General features: G+C 39.7%; 1 protein-coding gene across 1 annotated transcript; it reads left to right on the forward strand.

Moving 5' to 3' along the window:
- Window positions 1-5,860: 5,860 nt before the first annotated feature.
- LOC109237727 lies at window positions 5,861-8,053 on the forward strand. Its single transcript, XM_019404081.1, has 5 exons — window positions 5,861-5,984; window positions 6,237-6,427; window positions 6,665-6,841; window positions 6,896-7,137; window positions 7,552-8,053. The coding sequence occupies exons 1-5, from the start codon at window positions 5,861-5,863 to the stop codon at window positions 8,051-8,053; spliced, it is 1,236 nt and encodes a 411-aa protein (XP_019259626.1).
- The last annotated feature ends 3,281 nt before the right edge of the window (window positions 8,054-11,334 follow it).

The raw sequence follows: 11,334 nt of genomic DNA on the forward strand, positions 1-11,334 counted from the left end.
TGGATTTTTGAAAATTGGGGTCAAAACCGATGAGGCTTGCCTACGTATCTCACATCCGGTGAGAATCAGACCCGCGTAGTTCGGTCAGACTTGCCAAAATCAACTATATTTTGAGCAACAATTTTTCCACTTTTCAAATATTTTTCCTTTTCATTTTTTTTTTCAAAAATTCGGCAGCATTTCGGTACTATTTGGGCATTGGTTTTTAAAAATAATTAGTCACCCTTACTTAGTCTCAACACTGCTATTTTTCTCAATTTTCTCTCATTATATACAAGCCGGTCAACATGCAAAGGCGAGCAAATAAATGTGCAAGTAGCACGTAAGATGCATCAGGATGGTCATTTTATTTCAGGTCACCTGTCCTAGACGGGCCCAACCCCTGTGTTGAGTCCCCTAAGTCAAATGCACATGATGTAAACAAACGTTCCTACTAGGGATCCGGCATGAGGTTTTGTTTTTCTAGGTTTAAACCCTAAGTTTATTGGTCTAGACTTGGCTTACCCGAGCGGACAACTCGAACCGAGGGGGAGGCATCGTACCGGGGATACAGAAGCTCCACCGGCTTTGCGACATGTCCGAACCTCGTTCTAAAATGGGATAAGACTCTAGACAGAAGAGAAGTCACACGAAGTGCACCCTTCTCCATGATTTAGAAGACTCAGAGAGAGGAAGGGTTTCGTAGCAGTTTATAAATGCAATTCAACAAATATCAAAGCGGTAAAACATTTAGCACATATAGCATGGAACATGTAGGATAATCAGATAAGCCAAATATAACAATTATACTAAGCTCGAATTCTTGAACCCTGAATCGAAATTCTGGGTTCGTGTCCCAGCGGAGTCGCCAGAGCTGTCACACCTCCTTTTTTACACACCTTCCCCGAAAGATAGTGTATAAGGGAGTTTTTCCATTTTAAGTGACATTATTCGAAATGGGATTATTTATTTATTTCAGAGTCGCCACTTGGGATAGGTTTGGCTTTTCGTGTCCCAAGTCACTGGTTTATCTTGAATTCCATGTCGAGGAAATTTCGACTTCCCGAATGGAGTCTGCGAACTAGAAATTCTGAATAAGGAATTCTGTTGACCCGAGAGAAGGTGTTAGGTACCCCCGGATCCCGTGGTTCTAGCACGGTCGCTTAAAATATTATACTTGGCTGAAAATCTAATTTTAATACATGTCATCCGATAGTGCAGTTTTAGAATTTTTTACCGCTTTAGATTAATAATAAAGTTTTAGGAGATTGAACGTCGTTTAAAATATGTTTTCAGATCACGTCACATGAAATGCACCCGGATCTTCGACACATTTTATTCAACATTTTGGGATTTGGATTTGGGTCGCATGAAATGCACACCCGTGTTTAGGAAGGTAAGATTATTAAAAAGCGCGGCTAAAGCGACTAACGTGTTATTAACTTCGCGGGAGGCCGTGAAAATTCGCTAAACGGCACATCCCGAATTCTAAGTATTTTATTATAAGCATTTAAAGAGGGCCACGCAATTTATGAGTTTTATTTGGTGTGGCTCACCTCATTTAATTATTTAAAGGCCATTCTAAAAAGGGACTATTATTTTCTATTGAATATGTCTCTAAAAAGGGCCTAATTAATTAGCATTATTAATTGCTATTATTTAAAGTAAACAAGGAATTTGGGCCTCAAGTTCAAGTCCACACTTGAACAAGAGGCACACCTCTTAATTCAAGCATGCCACCTAACGAGAAGGCCCAAAACCATGTTACCAACTTAATTCTATGATCTTAATATAAATCCCCACCTTCAGCATTTTCCAGGCTTCAAAAATTAGCCCAATTTATGAAATATGAAGCTGTCCTGATTTGGGCTTTATTAAAATCCAGTCCGATCTAAAATGAGCTTGGTTTTCCATTGAGTAGCTGGGCCAAACGTTGGGCCCAGTTTTGGCGCAAATAACGTAAATCAGGGGAGAATTAACCATAACATTGATGTGTGCACACTATAAACCAGGGTCTAATTACTATGTATATTATGAACTAGGACCTGATTATTATTGTAATTCCTAGTGTTAACTAGATGGTGACTTAACACATAAAACCACTAGTCAACGAATGGACAAAATCAGCAGGAAAATAGTCATTAACACATAGAAGTAATAGCGTATAACTGTTAAATCCAGGAAGAACTTTACATATGCTTGAAACCTGATTCTGTTTGTTTGAATTAATCTCAAACCATTTTCATACTTGAACTAACATCACTTACATCCTATTTGAATTTCACACGAAGGCCAGCAAATAACAATACATTCAATTCCTTAGTTCATTGTTCATCTAAACACCAGCTATATCACAGACCTTGTTTAAACAACTAAAACCAGCTGAGTCTTATACAGTCCAACACGGTTTTAACATAACTATGATTCAATGTCTATTAACAAGGCATTAAACTCTAAATGCACTCGAATTATACTAGCATTATACTACCTAGCTACATTAATACAAAACTGAGACAACAATTTATATAGTCCAATTAGAACAGTCCAGTACAGTCTATTAACAGGCCTAACAGTTCAAATCTATTTACAATAAGAACATTAACAAACCACAACAAAATTTATAACAAAATCAGGCAGCAAGTCTTATTTCATCTTTCAACTGGACATTCATATTGCTTCAAAGTCAGAACATGTACCTGGAAATTTAAACACAAAAGAAGGAGATGGAGTCAGCAGCGGTAGTGATCAATCAGCAAGGTTAAACAACAGCAGCAGGGACAATTTTAGAACCAACACAGCTTCACAAAACCCAGGAGTGAACTATAGAATTACAGCACCCAATAGATGACCAAAACAAACTTGATTGAACCAAAAGAGACTCAAATTTGCACCCAGGACACTTCTGAAGCTTCAGCAACCCAAACACATGTATTTCAAGCCATTTTCATCTCGTTTAAGCTAGAAATTCGAGCTAATAACTGGAGTTTAACACTAATCGGAGGAAAAAACTGTAATAAAACAGTACTTTTTATGGGTTTTCTGAAGATTTAAGATCTAAAAGAACTTTCTAACTCTAAATTTTAGATTTGGCTTTTGGAATTTGAAATTCGAATTTTCAGAGCTTCCAAACCCGCAGAAACTTTTTGGGGGGAGTATTTCAGATGCCAAAACTTGTGAAACAAGGCAATGGACATGCCTTTTTATAGGCAAAGCCTAGGGCTGCCTTCAGATTGCAATTTACACCCTTAGTCCCTCTTTTATTTTCAAATTTTAACAGTTTAGTCCCTTATTTACTGACTTATTTCCCAAGTTACATTATCAAGTTACTGAAATTCTAACTAGAAACCTCTTCTATAAGATTCTAGTAGGTTCCAGTTTCAATTGCTGCATTTCTATCCAATCTGAAATACCTAAGTTACCCCTGAACTCCCTTGAAATTACTAATCCTATACTAGTCGACTCCAGCCCCTTTTACTAACCATGGTTAACTAAATAAGGGTCTAGACTATTCAGCTATAACCAAAACAATTTAAAAACTCTAAAATTGAATTATCGAATGCTAAACAAAACTGAAGATTAATCCTAGTTCATGCTACTATCAAACTATCAATTAAACCAAAGTAATAATCAACCAAGGAATTGAAAAGAACCATTCTCTAAAACTAACAAAACCTGAATTCTAAGAACATTGGATTCAAACTGAATTAACTAAGAAGAACAAAAAAAAATCAAATTTAACCAAACTAATCAGTAAAAAAAAGAAAATAAAGAACAAGCACTTGACATGGATTGACTATTAGAAAAATCAATCAAAATAAAAAATGAAATAAAACTCGGAAACGATGCAAAGACAGAATCAACCAACAAAAAGAAAAAAATGAAAAAATACAATCGAATAAGAAGGAAGAACTTACTGATTTGGTCTTTAGTGACTGAATTCGAATCGAGTCCCCAAATAATGTTATATGTTTGTTCTTGGTAAGAACAAACATATAAATTTATTTGGGAACTCAAATCGACACTTGATAGTCCTTGGAAAAAAATTCAACCAGTTTTTATAAAACCCTAGATCTAAAATTTTAAAAGTGGCGGTTGGGTTGAGGGGAAAATGGTTTGGGGTTTAGGTAGAGGAGGGTTAGGAGAGTGTAGGGTGTGATTTTTGGGAATTTTGAAGGAGTTAGGGTTTTGGGCCGGAACTTTGATTCAAGATTCGAAGGTCTTGGGTGTGTTTTGGGGGAAATGGATCGTGGATTCGGAACGAAGAGGTTGAGATGGGTTAGTGGTGTAAAATTGGGCGAGTTTGGAGGTTCGCTGCCGGCGGATGCGATTTTCGGCCGGCGGCGGAAGGCGGAGGATGGTGGAGACACGGTGGTCTGATGGTGGGAGACGGATAGGTGACAGGGGTACGAGGAAGAGGAGGTTTGTCTTTAGGGTTTTTGACAAGTTTGGACATTTATATTTAGAAGCCAAGGTTAATTAATGGCCGTTGGATTAGGAAGGACGAAGGGCTTAGATTAATTCGCCCTTTATTGACTCAAAACGACGTTGTTTTATTAATACGGGGTCTGGACCGGGTGTGGTTTGGGCTAGACGGGCGTGGGTTGGGCGCATTGTGTCAATTGGGCTAGCCAGATGGCCCAAAAGACTGGACTGCTTCTTCTTTTCCTTCATTTCATTTTTCTTTTGTTGGTTTTCATTTCTATTCTTTCTTTATTTTCTTCTTTGCAAAATTAAAACTAACAAAACCTAATTTAACTCCAAAATTAGACTAATTAATTTTTCTAAAATAAACTAAATCCTTATTTAAAAAGAAAGCTAAACAAAAAATGTAAAATGACTATTTTTGTTATTTTTCTCTTATTTTGGTAATATTAATTAACTAATAAAATCATGCAATTAATTCCCTAAAATTCAAATAATAATGAAAAATCCTAATTTTTAAGAATTTGATAAGAATGGTTCAAGCGAGGCAAAAATCACGTGCTCACAGGAAATGTTTTCCCTTCATTCATTCTCTGATCGTGCATTGAGATAACTTTAGATTGACTTTGGAGAATTTCTTTCGCAGATGGCTAGGACACGCACACCCTCATCTGTTGGACGTGGTGCTAGACGTGGTACTACCCGGGGTGGAGGTCAAGCTGGGGTTCATCAAACTAGAAGACAGACTGCTCCTCAATATGAGGTTGGGAACATAGGTCAACCCCAAGCTGTGATGCCAAATCAAGTGCAAGGGCTGGGAGTTCGGACGCTCCACAACCAGTGCCAACTATTGTACCTACTGTTGCCTTACCTGCAAACGCAGTGGCAAGGTTATTGAATATGTTACAGGCATTGGTGCCTACTCAGGGTGGAAGTGCAGCTCCTTAGGCTACTTTACAGACACAAGCACCTACACAGACTCAGACTTTCGGGAATAAGAAAGTATCTCTACAAGAGTTTCTGAAATTGAAATCACCAAAATTCACAGGTTCCGGTAATTCAACAGATCCTCAAAGTTTCTTGGACGGGACACTCAAGGCATTATGTGCTCTTGGATGTTCTAGTGTGAGAGCCGTGGAGCTCGCAGCACAAACTAGAGGATATGGCCAACACATGGTATGAAACTGTATTGCTAGGAAGGCCAGCAAGAGCAACACCACTGAAATGGGACAAGTTCACTAAGTTGTTCAAGAATCATTTTCGTCCAGACAGCCTGATGCAAAAATATGCTAGAGACTTTAAGAGAATGGTTCAGACTCCAGATATGGACGTGTCATATAACACTAGGTTTTGTAAGTTGGCTATATATGCTCCTTACTTAGTGCCTACCGAAGAAGCTCGAGTTCAGAGGCTTGTTGATGGATTGGTTGGTCGTCTATACACTACAGCAGCCCCATAGATGAAGACTTTATCCTACTCTGATGTAGTCGACCTTGCTAGAAAGATTGAAAACAAGGGACGTGATGAGCGTGCACCTAGTGATTTACGTAAGAAGGCCAAGACAGGAGGGGCTTTCAGTGGCGGTTTAAGTGAAAATAGAAGAGCATGAAATCAGGGACAACAACAACAACAACAGGGTTCTTAGACAGGGACACACATGTCTTCACAGTCCACATACAGACCACATTACAGACAAGGTAATAGGGGACCATCATCTTCTGGATAATCGTAATTCTTGGCAGATATATGCCACTACTCCAGTCTGCCAGACCTATGGTAGATCACATTTGGGCCAATGTCGTGTTCTAACTGGAGAGTGCTTTCGGTGTGGCCAGTTGAGACTCACTTGAGGGATTGCCCTCAACCTTCGAGAAATTTCAACCAGGCTTCTATTCAGTCAGCTGCACCGACTCAGACTACTAGTAAGACTTCATGTGCTACAGGTAAAGGAAATAGAGGTCGAGGTGCTGGAAACCATGCTACTGTGAATCAAGGACAAGGGAATGTTGGTAAAGGTCAGGCCAGAGTTTTTGCATCTACTAGATAGGATGCTCATGCCTCGAATGCTGTGGTTACAGGTATTCTTTCTATCTGTTAATTTGATGCACTTGCGTTGATTGATCCGGGGTCTACTCACTCCTATGTGTCCTTGTACTTTGCTTTGAGGTTTAGTAGACAGCCTGAGCTATTGAATGATCATTTTCTAGTTGCTACTCCTGTTGGAGAGTCTCTATTAGCCTAATACGTGTATCGTGCTTCTCAGATTCGGGTTGAGGGTAGAGATACTCGAGCTGACCTTATTGTACTTGATATGATTGACTTTGACATGCTGATGGGAATGTATTGGTTATCTTCTCGTTATGCTAGCATCGGTTGTCATGCAAAGATAGTCAAGTTTGAGATACCAAACGAACCTAGTTTTATTCTAAGAGGGAGTCAGGTTCTAGAGACTTGCAAAATAGTATCTCTTATGAAGGCTCAATGACTTCTGAAGAAAGGTTGCTTGGGTCTCTTTGCTATTGTAAATGACACAAGAAAGGAAACAGTTAGCATAAAACATGTACCGGTAGTGAGAGAATTTTTTGATGTATTTCATGAGGATTTACTAGGATTGCCTCCAGTACGAGAAATAGATTTTGGTATTGATTTGCCACCTGACACACAACCCGTATCAATACCGCCATATCGGATGGCACTAGCAGAGTTGAGGGAGCTAAAGCAACAGTTACAGGATTTGTTAGATAAGGGTTTTATTAGACCTAGTGTATCACCATGGGGTGCACCGGTACTGTTCGTAAAGAAGAAAGACGGATCCCTGAGAATGTGCATTGAATACAGGCAGTTGAATAAGATAACAATACGCAATAAATATCCTTTGCCTCGTATAGATGACATGTTTGATCAGTTACAAGGAGCTGCCCTTTTCAAAGATTGATCTCCGTTCTGGTTATCATCAACTTAGAATCAAAGATGAAGATATTTGTAAGACTGCTTTCAGAACTCAATACGGGCACTATGAGTTTCTTGTGATGCCTTTCGGACTGACTAATGCTCCAACGGCATTCATGGATTTAATGAATAGGGTGTTCAAGCTGTTTTTGGATAGGTTTGTAATAGTATTTATGGTGATATCCTGATATATTCTCATAGCCAAGGAGAACACGAGGATCATCATAGGACTGTGTTGCGGACATTGCGAGAACATCGACTTTATGCTAAGTTCTCAAAGTGTGAACTTTGGCTAGACTCGGTATCATTTCTAGGGCATGTTGTATCCATACATGGAATTATGGTAGATCCTAAGAACCCAAAAGCTGTGCAGAAATGGCCCAGGCCTACTACTCCTACAGAGATTCATAGCTTTTTAGGCTTAGCAGGCTATTACAGACGTTTTGTGCAGGATTTCTCCAGAAAAGCAGTGCCGCTGACCAAGCTAACACAGAAAAAGGCGAAGTTTCAGTGGACGGAGGAATGTGAGCAGAGCTTTCAAAAACTGAAAACATGTTTGACAACTGCACCAATATTAGCCTTACCATCAGGTTCCGGAAGATTTTCAGTATTTTGTGACGCCTCGAGGGTGGGATTAGGAAGTGTTCTCATGCAAAATGGTCGTGTTATAGATTATGCTTCGAGAAAATTGAAAAAGCACTAGCAAAACTATCCTACAGATGATTTGCAGATGGCTGCAGTGGTATTTGCTCTAAAAATTTGGAGGCATTACCTATATGGCAAAACTTGCGAGATTTGTACTGACCATAAAAATCTGAAGTATATCTTTTAGCAGAGAGATCTAAATTGGCAGCGTCGTTGGATAGAACTACTCCAAGACTATGATTGTTTTATTTTGTATCATCCTGGGAAAGCCAATGTGGTGGCTGATGCATTGAGTAGAAAATCTATGGGGAGTCTGGCACACATAGCTCCAGCAAAGAGACTTTTGGCCAAACATATTCAGAGACTAGAAGATATATGTATCAAATTTAGTGTCAGAAATTCAGAGGCTTTGTTGGCTTGTGCTCATGCCAAGTCTTCATTAGTTGGGCGCATTAAGGCCACCCAATATGCGGATGAGAGATTATGCAAATATAGAAATGAGGCCTTAGCTGGTATAAGCAAGGATATGATTGTTGAAAATGATGGTGTTCTTTGAATGGGTGACAGGCTATGTTTAGCATACATAGATGGGTTAAGACATGCTATTCTTGAAGAAGCCCACAACTCTAAATACACTATACATCCTAGATCCACAAAAATGTACCATGATTTGAAGCAATTTTATTGGTGGGAAGGTATGAAGAAAGATGTTGCTAACTTTGTTTCTAGTTGTTTGACTTGTCAGCAGGTCAAGGCTGAGCATCAGCGACCCGCAGGACTACTACAACAAATTGATATTCCGGAGTGGAAATGGGAACAAATTACTATGGATTTTGTCACCGGTCTACCACAAACACTTAGAGGTTATGACTCTGTATGGGTGATTATAGATCGACTGACGAAATCAACACACCTTTTGCTAGTAAAGACTACATATGGTGGAGTGAGGTATGCACAGATATTTATAAATAAAATTGTTCGACTTCACGGAGTTCCAATATCCATCATCTCTGATAGAGGATCACAAGTTACCTCACACTTTTGGAAATCTTTTCAAGAAGCGTTGGATACAGGAGTAGATCTTAGTACTGAATTTCATCCACAGACAGATGGGTAGTCTGAACGTACTATAGAGATCTTGGAGGATATGTTGAGAGCTTGTATTCCTGAGTTTGGAGGTAGTTGGGATGCTTATCTACCTTTAGTTGAATTTGCATACAACAATAGCTCCCAGTCCAGTAGTCAAATGGCACCGTACGAAGCATTGTATGGTAGAAGATGTCGTTCTCCGATCGGATGGTTTGAAGCTGGTGAGACTAACTTATTGGGACCCGACTTAGTACAAGAAGCTATGGACAAAGTCCAGTTGATCAGACAGAGATTGCTTACGGTTCAAAGCAGACAAAAGTTTTATGATGATAAGAGAAGAAGAGATTTAGTGTTCACAATTGGAGACAAAGTGTTCCTACGAGTCTCCCCTATGAAAGGTGTAATGCAGTTTAGGAAAAGAGGCAAGTTGAGCCCCAGGTTTATATGACCGTATGAGATACTAGACCGAGTGGGCGCGGTGGCTTACCGTTTGGCAGTTCCTCCTGAGTTTTCCTTTATTCATCCAATGTTACATGTATCAATGCTAAGAAAATGTATATCAGACTCATCTCATGTGATTGAAGCACCGACTATACCTCTCGATGAGAAGTTGTCCTACGAGGAGGAGCCGATGGCTATTGTTGATAGACAAGTAAAAAAGCTACGGTCAAAAAAAAATTGTGTTCGTTAAAGTTTTACGGAGAAATTATACCGTTGAAAAAGCTGCTTGGGAGGTGAAAAAAGATATGCAAGCGAAGTATCCCCATTTTTTTCAGTCTACAGGTACGTACTTGAGTTAAATTCGGGGACCGAATTTCATAAGATGGGGAAGATGTAATACCCCCAATATTTTAAATGGGGACATATGTGGTATTTAGTAAATAATTTACTAAATGTAGTTCTAGCCTAAGATGCTTCACATAGTACAAACAAGGCAACATTAGCATATAGGCAATTTGGAACAACTAAGCATGCTTTTCTAGCTAACACGGTCTATAATTGCAAATAAAGTAAAGCAGATAAGAAAGAAACCCAGTCTAAATATTTAAAGTAAAACCGAATTTTTCAAAAATTAGCTCAAGTACGCGCTCGTCACCTCACGTACAAGGCATTCTATTACCAATATCATATCCTAAGGGGAAAGGTCCTCCACACAAGGTTAGACAAGCCACTTACCTGAAACCGGCTCCAAAATCAACTCGAAACCACACTTTTGCCACAAGTATCCGACTCCAAATGGCCCAAATCTATTCAATTCAATTACACATTGTAAATAACATCACAAGCAACTAATTCTACTATTTAATTTAAAGCTAAGACGCGAATTTAGGTAAAATGACCAAAATGCCCCTCGGGCCAACGTCTCGGAACCGGATAATTTTCACATTTTTAGAACCCTCGTACTCTCACGAGTCTAAGCATATAAAAATCTCCCAAATCGGAGGCCAAATACCCACCCAAAACTCAATAGTTTGGTCTATGAAGTTTTCCCCATTTTTCATTCAAAAATCCAAAATTAAGGATGAATTCGTGATTAGATTAGTGGATTTTAAGTATAAGAGAGTAGAGAATCGTTAACCAGTAGTTGCCCTCGAAAAACCTTCAAAATTTCCCCCAAATCCGAGCTCCCAAGCTTGCATTTTGATAAAAATGGCTAACCCTCGATTTTGAATGATTTAATACTGCCCAGGCCCGTTATGCATCACGAACGCGGAAGTAAGGTCGCGTCCGCGAAGAAGGAAAATAGAAGTATCCAAAAAATCCCTTCACGATCGCGAGGGGGAGAACGCGAACGCGAAGGCCTGGGATCATGAAGCTACGCGAACGCGACGTCTGGAACGCGATCGTGATGAAGAATAATAGCGAGGTCCAGGAGTTACCCTTCGCTAACGCATGACAGCTTACGCGAACGCGGTGGGGAAGTAAGCTAGGCTTCGGGAACGCGGGAGGGATTACGCGAACGCGTAGAGGAAAATTCCAAGTGGTCAAATTAAGCCTTCGCGATCACGAAGGCCAGCCCGCGAACGCGATAGAGGCATACCAGAAGCAGCAACAACAGTTCAAAAATAGGAGGAAATGGCCCGTTGAGCATCCGAAACATACCCGAGGCCCCCGGGACCCCAACCAAACCTACGGACCTGTCCCATAACATCATTCAAACTTGTACCAACCCTTAAACCACCTAAAACAACGTCGGAAACTCGAATTAACCCATGATTTAAGCCTAAGGACTTCAAATTCTAACAAAAC

The sequence above is a fragment of the Nicotiana attenuata genome, unplaced genomic scaffold (assembly GCF_001879085.1).
Source record: "Nicotiana attenuata strain UT unplaced genomic scaffold, NIATTr2, whole genome shotgun sequence".
In the NCBI taxonomy this organism is placed as follows: Eukaryota; Viridiplantae; Streptophyta; class Magnoliopsida; order Solanales; family Solanaceae; genus Nicotiana; species Nicotiana attenuata.

Coding starts and splice junctions, on each gene's coding strand:
- LOC109237727 (XM_019404081.1), top strand. CDS start 5,861: ATGAAGACTTTATCCTACTCTGATGTAGTCGACCTTGCTAGAAAGATT. Junction 6,842..6,895: donor TTATTCTAAGAGGGAGTCAG/GTTCTAGAGACT, acceptor TGACTTCTGAAG/AAAGGTTGCTTGGGTCTCTT. Junction 7,138..7,551: donor AAGCAACAGTTACAGGATTT/GTTAGATAAGGG, acceptor ATATTCTCATAG/CCAAGGAGAACACGAGGATC.